At 49.5% G+C, this 9255-nt stretch overlaps 1 protein-coding gene across 1 annotated transcript in view; it reads left to right on the forward strand.

Annotated features, from left to right (window-relative positions):
• The window catches only part of LOC116987190 (WSC domain-containing protein 2-like), a 109004-nt gene that overhangs the window by 61308 nt on the left and 38441 nt on the right, over positions 1–9255 (forward strand). Inside the window, exon 7 of the mRNA XM_033043066.1 lies at positions 7916–8116. Coding sequence (XP_032898957.1) covers positions 7916–8116 — 201 coding nt within the window. The remainder of the gene's footprint in view (positions 1–7915; positions 8117–9255) is intronic.

The raw sequence follows: 9255 nt of genomic DNA on the forward strand, positions 1-9255 counted from the left end.
TAAATGGCTTACTCCTTATTCTTAAACTGTGTGTGGCCCCTGGTTCTGGACTCCCCCAACATCGGGAACATGTTTCCTGCCTCTAGCGTGTCCAAACCCTTAATAATCTTACATGCATCAATAAGATACCCTCTCATCCTTCTAAATTCCAGAGTGTACAAGCCCAGTCGCTCCATTCTCTCAGCATATGACAGTCCCGCATAGGTGACAACAAAGCAAACGTAGTCGGGGACAGTCAGACTGGTGGGAGAACTGGGAAGGGGGAGGGGTGGAGAGAGAGAGGGAAAGCAAGGGTTACTTGAAGTTAGAGAAGTCAATGTTAGAGAAGAGGGAGTTAGATGTGGCCCTTGTGGCTAAAGGGGATCAGGGGGTATGGAGAGAAGGCAGGTACAGGATACTGAGTTGGATGATCAGCCATGATCATATTGAATGGCGGTGCAGGCTCGAAGGGCCGAATGGCCTACTCCTGCACCTATTTTCTATGTTTCTATACCGCTGGGGTGTAAGCTGCCCAAGTGAAATATGAGGTGCTGTTCCTCCAATTTGCGCTGGGCCTCACCTTGACTGGGCATATTCCATTCTGTATCTCTAAAGTCTAAAGGGTGATCACTGGTCAGCGCGGACTTGGTGGGCCGATGGTGTAGCAGGAAGGAACTGCAGACGCTGGTTTAAACCTAGATAGACACAAAATGCTGGAGTAACTCAGCGGGACAGGCAGCATCTCTGGAGTTGACGTTTCGAGTCGAGGTGCAGGTGTGAAGAAGGGTCTCGCCCCGAGACGTCACCCGTTCCTTCTCTCCAGAGATGCTGCCTGCCCCGCTGAGTTACTCCGGCGTTTTGCGTCGACATTCGGTGGGCCGATGGGGCCTGTTTCCCCCCCCCCCGATGCATCTCGGAGCCGAGCTGAAGGAAAATTCTGCATAAACCTGAGGTAAATTAATCCTGAAGGACTCTCTGCCGATGTCAACGTTGCTTAAGGGCTTCGCTCTCGGTTTCAATGAAAAAGCACCAGGTTTGATGAACGATGCCCAGAACGTTATCTGCTTTGAACTGCAAGTAATGAATTCATCCAGCTGGTAAATCATGTGGAGAGACTGGTTTCTGCTGCATCAAAGGAAAATGTCTGTGAGCATTTTTCAATTCTCCATGCAGTAGTCATTGACAATGGGGATTCCTGGAGCCCTTTTAGACATAAATAATCATACATAAATCAGATCGGCTGACTTGGGGTTTGCTGAACATCCTAGACATAAGCTCAGGGGTGGAACAGCTTCCCCCTTCCCATCAGAACTGCCCCCTCCATCGACTCCTTTAAGTCTAGACTAAAAACTCATCTCAACTCTCAAGCCTTTCTTGATGTCCTCTGAGCGAGGGCTATATGTATATAGTGATAGAAAACATAGAAACATAGATGCAGGAGGAGGCCATTCGGCCCTTCGAGCCTGCACCGCCATTCAATATGATCATGGCTGATCATCCAACTCAGTATCCCATACCTGCCTTCTCTCCATACCCCCTAGGACGACCGATGGCACAATGGGCTAAGTGTTCGGCTGGTGACCGGAAGGTAGCCGGTTCGAATCCCGCTTGGAGTGCATACTGTCGTTGTGTCCTTGGGCAAGACACTTCACCCACCTTTGCCTGTGTGTGACTGTGTGTGAGTGATTGGTGGTGGTCGGAGGGGCCGTAGGCGCAGATTGGCAGCCACGCTTCCGTCAGTCTGCCCCAGGGCAGCTGTGGCTACAGAAGTAGCTTACCACCACCGAGTGTGACTGAGGAGTGAATGAATAATGCGATGTAAAGCGCCTTGAGTATTCTCGAAAGGCGCTATATAAATCCCATCCATTATTATTATTATTATCCCTTTAGCCACAAGGGCCACATCTAACTCCCTCTTAAATATAGCCAATGAACTGGCCTCAACTACCTTCTGTGGCAGAGAATTCCACAGATAGTGATGTTTGTATTTATTCTATGAACCACTGGTGTTTGTTACACTATTCTTATACCAATGTAAAGCACTTTGGCCAACGAGAGTTGTTTTTTAAATGTGCTATAGAAATAAAAGTGACTTGACTTGACTTGAAATAATGCAGGAATTTGTTCTTCCCCCGCACAATTAAAGCATGGAATAGTCTTCACCCTACCATAGTTACCCAACCAGATGCAACTAAATTTAAGGTAGCTCTTTCTTCCCAAAAACCCTTTCTGGCTTAAGTCCTCCCTTCACCACCTCCAGTTTAAATTCCATTTGGAATATTTTGGAGGACCAAGAACCAAGAAACCTAGAATAATCCCGGAATGAAAGGCGGAAGGGATCGAGGGGAACACCAAAAAATAGTTAACATAGGAAGGCAATGTTCACTCTGATCAAACTTGAAGCCTTCAACCATCTCTGTGTGAATAGCTCGTTCTAAGCTCCCCCCCCCCCCCCCGGACAACTGGATAACACAACACAAATACCCCTATACAATACCCTAACCACCACGGGTTCGATCCTAGTATTTGCCTGGCCAAGCCCTTCCAGCCTCGTGCAAGCAAGAGACACTCCAAAAGGTCACGCAGTCCCAAGCGCTCTTCCAGAAGATCGACATCGAACCTCGTGGGAGTGGCCTTTTATAGTTCCCCGAAACTTGAGGGGCCGAACCACATGGGGGTGGTCGCTATACAGTCCAATAACAAATATCGATTAACACAGATTAACACAGATATTCAAGAAACCGAGACAAGGCTCAACACTTAACCAATCAACATCTAGCTAAGTAAAGCTTTGCAACATTATGTACTGTGTGTGTGTGTGTGTGTGTGTGTGTGTGTGTGTGTGTGTGTGTGTGTGTGTGTGTGTGTGTGTGTGTGTGTGTGTGTGTGTGTGTGTGTGTGTGTGCGCGTGTGCGTGCGTGTGTGTGTGTGCGTCTGTATATGCGTGTGTGTGTGTCTGTATATGTGCGTGTGTGTGTGTCTGTATATGTGCGTGTGTGTGTGTCTGTATATGTGCGTGTGTGTGTGTGTCTGTATATGTGCGTGTGTGTGTGTGTCTGTATATGCGTGTGTGTGTGTATGTGTGTGTGTGTGTGTGCATGTGTGTGTGTGTGTGTGTGTGTGTGTGCGTGTGTGTGTGTGTGTGTCTGTATATGTGCGTGTGTGTGCGTGTTTGCGTGTGTGTGCGTGCGTGTGCCTGCTTGAGAGAGAGAGAGAGAGCCAGCTGCCTCATAATTCATGTATTTGAATGGAATCAGGGATAATGTGCAGGTTAAGTGACTGTGGATTATCGCCTGTCAAGTGGTCTGTGGTTATTTATTGAGCGGCACAATCGTGCAAACACAAAAGGCTTTTTTCAGCCCAGCTTCATTAATAACTAAACCAGGGACTGCTCTAATTCATCAGGTGATAAGAAAATAGTCCCGGGGAAGTGTTGATGGTGTAAATCACTCCATCAACTTGGGAACTGTTGCTTTCTGTAGATGTCGTCTCCATATCGCTATTGTTCATAGGGTCATAAGGTCACAAGTGATAGGAACAGAATTAGGCCATTCGGCCCGTCAAGATTAGATTAGATTAGATTAGATTCCTTTATTGTCATTCAGACCTTTCGGTCTGAACGAAATGATGTTGCCTGCAGCCATACACAGAACCAATAAAAACAAAACATACAATAAACACAAATTAAACAAAGTCAAATTACACAAAGTCAAGTCTACTCTGCCATTCAATCCTGGCTGATCTATCTCTCCCTCACAACCCCATTCTCCTGCCTTCTCCCCATAACCCCTGACACACGTATTCCTCCCACACCCCAAAGAACCAGGGGCCACTGTTTAAGAATAAGGAGTAAGCCCTTTAGAACGGAGACGAGGAAACACTTTTTCTCACAGAGAGTGGTGAGTCTGTGGAATTCCCTGCCTCAGAGGGCGGTGGAGGCCAGTTCTCTGGATGCTTTCAAGAGAGAGCTAGATAGGGCTCTTAAAAATAGCGGAGTCAGGGGATATGGGGAGAAGGCAGGAACGGGGTACTGATTGGGGATGATCAGCCATGGTCTCATTGAATGGCGGTGCTGACTCGAAGGGCCGAATGGCCTACTCCTGCACCTATTGTCTATTGTCTGTTGTCTATTGATTAGTTTAGTTTAGTCTGAAACATGTTCCTGATGTTGGGGGAGTCCAGAACCAGGGGCCACACACAGTTTAAGAATAAGGGGTAGGCCATTTAGAACGGAGACGAGGAATCACTTTTTCACACAGGGAGTTGTGAGTCTGTGGAATTCTCTGCCTCAGCAGGCTGTGGAGGCAGGATCTCTGGATGCTTTCAAGAGAGAGCTAGATAGGGCTCTTAAAGATAGCGGAGTCAGGGGATATGGGGAGAAGGCAGGAACGGGGTACTGATTGGGGATAATCAGCCATGATCGTCCCCAATGAAAGTTCACCAGACTGATTCCTGGGATGTCAGGACTTTCATATGAAGAAAGACTGGATAGACTCGGTTTGTACTCGCTAGAATTTAGAAGATTGAGGGGGGGATCTTATAGAAACTTACAAAATTCTTAAGGGGTTGGACAGGCTAGATGCAGGAAGATTGTTCCCGATGTTGGGGAAGTCCAGAACAAGGGGTCACAGTTTAAGGATAAGGGGGAAATCTTTTAGGACCGAGATGAGGAAAACTTTTTTCACACAGAGAGTGGTGAATCTGTGGAATTCTCTGCCGCAGAAGGTAGTTGAGGCCACAGTTCATTGGCTATATTTAAGAGGGAGTTAGATGTGGCCCTTGTGGCTAAAGGGATCAGGGGGTATCGAGAGAAGGCAGGTACAGGATACTGAGTTGGATGATAATAATAATAATAATGGATGGGATTTATATAGCGCCTTTCTAATACTCAAGGCGCTTTACATCGCATTATTCATTCACTCCTCAGTCACACTCGGTGGTGGTAAGCTACTTCTGTAGCCACAGCTGCCCTGGGGCAGACTGACGGAAGCGTGGCTGCCAATCTGCGCCTACGGCCCCTCCGACCACCACCAATCACTCACACACATTCACACACATTCACACACAGGCAAAGGTGGGTGAAGTGTCTTGCCCAAGGACACAACGACAGTATGCACTTCAAGCGGGATTCGAACCGGCCACCTTCCGGTCGCCAGCCGAACACTTAGCCCATTGTGCCATCTGTCGTCCCACTGAATGACATTGATCACATTGAATGGCGGTCGGTGCTGGCTTTAAGGGCCCGAATGGCACCTATTGTCTATTGTCTAACTCGACCGCTGCGCCACCGTGCCAGTTCTTCGTGCCAGCGCCTTAGTCCCAGTGTCGGCTGGTGAACTGGGAAGCCACTTGCGGGGAGCGGTCGATGATGTGCCCTGACAATTTATTACTGGAGTTTATTCATGAAAATTCAGCAGCTTAAACACTTAACGATTCCAAAGCAGCCCACCGCTGGAAGATAATTGCTTATACTGTCGGAATTTATCCGCTCGTTATCACTTTAAGCCGCGGAATTTTTCACTTTTCAGGAGCAGTCAAAATTACTCATGCAAACGCACCACCCCGCCCGACAGAAAGCTTTCTTAAACAAATTTCAGTAATGTCCAATTAGTTGCAGTGCAGAACGCCATTTATCATTGTTGCCAAGATATTCGAGCCTCTCTTTAGCAGTTGTTTATCCTCGACAGTTTACTGGTGGCAATGACTTCAGCTCGTGCGACACTAGGTCCCACCTGCCCATTTCCCTCCAAACCTGTCCTATCCATGTACCTGTGTTCAAAGAAGGAACTGCAGATGCTGGAAAATCGAAGGTGCACAAAAATGCTGGAGAAACTCAGCGGGTGCGGCAGCATCTATGGAGCGAAGGAAATAGGCAACGTTTCGGGCCGAAACCTCTTGGAAATAGGCAACGTTTCGGGCCGAAACCCTTCTGGAAATAGGCAACGTTTCGGGCCGAAACCCTTCTGGAAATAGGCAACGTTTTCGGGCCGAAACCCTTCTGGAAATAGGCAACATTTCGGGCCGAAACCCTTCTGGAAATAGGCAACGTTTCGGGCCGAAACCCTTCTGGAAATAGGCAACGTTTCGGGCCGAAAACCCTTCTGGAAATAGGCAACGTTTCGGGCCGAAACCCTTCTGGAAATAGGCAACGTTTCGGGCCGAAACCCTTCTGGAAATAGGCAACGTTTTCGGGCCGAAACCCTTCTGGAAATAGGCAACGTTTCGGGCCGAAACCCTTCTGGGTTCGTCCGAAACGTTAACCTATTTCCTTCGCTCCATAGATGCTGCTGCACCCGCTGAGTTTCTCCAGCATTTTTGTGTACCTATCCATGTACCTGACTAACTGTTTCATAAAGGTTGGGATAGTCCCAGCCTCAACTACCTCCTCCGGCAGCTCGTTCCATACGCCCACCGCCCTATGTGTAAACAATTTGCCCCTCAGATTCCTATTAAATCATTCTCCCCCCTCACCTTAAACCTATTTAGTTCAGTTTAGTTTATTGTCACCTGTACCGAGGTACAGTGAAAAGCTTTTTGTTGCGTGCTAACCAGTCAGCGGAAAGACAACACATGATTACAATCGAGCCATTCGCAGTGTACAGATACATGATAAGGGAATAACGTTTAGTGCAAGGTAAAGCCAGTAAAGTCCGATCAAGGATAGTCAGAGGGTATGCCCTCCTGCTCGCGATTCCCCTAACTCTGGGTAAAAGACTCGGAAGGAAGGAAACCGGAGATCTCGGAGAAAACCTTCGTGGTCACGGTGAGAACGTGCAAACTCCGTACAGACAGCACCCGCAGTCAGGATCGAACCCGGGTCTCTGGCGCTGTGAGGCAGCAACTCTACCGCTGGGCCACCATGCCGCCCCTATTGTGCTAATGTATGGCGCTTATTTATTGAACTTTATGCAAAACCCTCGGTACTGTGGCACGGCAATAGGGTTACGGCCTTACACCGCTCACAGCGCCAGAGACTCGGGTTCGACCTGGAGACGGGCGCTGTCTGTACGGGGTTTGTACGTTCTCCCCGTGACCTCCGTGGGATTTCTCTGAGAACTTAGAGGTTTCCTCCCACACTCCCAAGACGTATAGGCTTCAGGCTAATTGGCTTGGTGTAAATGTAAAAAATTGTCCCGATTGTAAGATAGTGTTAATGTGCGGGGATCGCTGGGCGAAGCAGACTCGATGGGCCGAAGGGCCTGTTTCAGGGCTGTGCCTCTAAACTAAACTAAACTACACTAAACTAAAATGATTGAACTATTGAAACATAAGGTCATGTGATAGGAGCAGAATTAGGCCATTCGGCCCATCAAGTCTACCCCGCTGATCTATCTCTCCCTCCTAACCCCATTCTCCTGCCGTCTCCCCTGGCACCCAGGGTGGCCGACTTTCTCACTCCCAAATAAGGGACAAAAGGTCAAAATAAGGGACAAATTCCCGACGGCAATTCGTTGACCGACTGGGCCGTGGCTGGGTTGAACGATGAGTTTGGCCCGGGTGCTGGACTGCACGCAAAGCCCAGCCGGCGGGCCAGCTGAGGAGTTTTGGCCCGGGGGCCGTGCGCAAAGTCCGGCGCCCCGTCCAACTCATGAACCGATGGTCGGCCACGAGAAGGAGGGGTGGTGATGTGTGCGGCGGTAAGTGAAGGTCCGAAGGGTCGGACAGCTGGCCGGACAGCCGAACCGAACCGACCGGGGCCACGGGCGAGGTGCTGCTGCTGCACTCCATGGGCTGCACTACGTCGGGACGGGTGAGACGGGGCCGGACGCGGCGCTCCGACCCGAACCGAGTAGCAGCAGTCAAATACGGGACAAGGGCGGTCCCGTACGGGGCAAACCAATTAGACCCAATATACGGGATGTCCCGGCTAATACGGGACAGTTGGGACCCTACCCCTGACCATTGGTGGTGACTGGATTTATTCTCCATCCCGCAGGCTTCAAGGGGGAACGGGACCACTGGAAGAGCGGCCGCCTGCTCTGCATCAAGACGCACGAGAGCGGCAAGAAGGAAATAGAGGCGTTCGACGCCGCCATCCTGCTCATACGAAACCCTTACAAAGCGCTGATGGCCGAATTCAACCGCAAATACGGAGGTCACATTGGCTTCGCCTCAGAAGCCCACTGGAAAGGCAGAGGTAGGACACCGCCTGTCGCCTTCCGCAAGAGATGTAACGCCGATAAGGCTTTATAGAATCTTATAGCTCTTATAGATCTTCCAGGATCGGGTTCCTCTGTGCCTGGGGCAGTCCTCTGTCCTCTGTCTAGGGCTCTGGTGAGACCACATCTGGAGTATCGTGTGCAGTTTTGGTCTCCTAATTTGAGGAAGGACATCCTTGTGATCGAGGCAGTGCAGCGCGGGTTCACGAGATTGATCCCTGGGATGGCGGGACTGTCATATGAGGAAAGATTGAAAAGACTAGGCTTGTATTCACTGGAGTTTAGAAAGGATGAGGGGAGAATCTATAGAAACTTATAAAATTATAAAAGGACTGGACAAGCTAGATGCAGGAAAATGTTCCCAATGTGGGGCGAGTCCAGAACCAGGGGCCACAGACTTAGATAAAGGTGAGGTCATATTTAAGACTGAGGTGAGAAAAAACGTTTTCACTCAGAGAGTTGTGAATTTGAGGAATTCCCTGCCACAGAGGGCAGTGGAGGTCCAAATCACTGGATGATTTAATAGAGAGTTAGATAGAGCTCTAGGGGCTAGTGGAGTCAAGGATCTATGGGGAGGAAGGCAGGCCGGGTTATTGATTGGGGACGATCAGCCATGATCGCAATGAATGGCGGTGCTGGCTCAAAGGGCCGAATGGCATCCTCCTGTACCTATTTTCTATGTTTCTAAGGCGCACTGGTCAGGCCGCATTTGGAATACTGTGAGCAATTTTGTGCCCCGTATCTGAGGAAGGATGTGCCGGCTCTGGAGAGGGTCCAGAGGAGGTTTACGAGAACGATCCCAGGAATGAGTAGGTTGAGCATACGATGAGTGTTTGTCGGCACTGGGCCTGTACTCGCTGGAGTTTAGAAGAACGAGGGGGGGGGTGGGATCTCACTGAAACGCACAGAACAGTGAAAGGCTTGGATTAGAGTGGATGTGGAGAGGATGTTTCCACTAGTGGGAGAGCCTAAGACCAGAGGACACAGCCTCAGGATTAAAGGACGTTCTGTAAGGAAGGAGATGAGTAGAAATTTCTTTAGCGCAAGGGCGGTCCCGTATGGGACAAACCAATTTAGCCCAATATACGGGATGTCCCGGCTAATGTGGGACAGTTGG

Source organism: Amblyraja radiata, chromosome 25 (assembly GCF_010909765.2).
Source record: "Amblyraja radiata isolate CabotCenter1 chromosome 25, sAmbRad1.1.pri, whole genome shotgun sequence".
Classification (NCBI taxonomy): Eukaryota; Metazoa; Chordata; class Chondrichthyes; order Rajiformes; family Rajidae; genus Amblyraja; species Amblyraja radiata.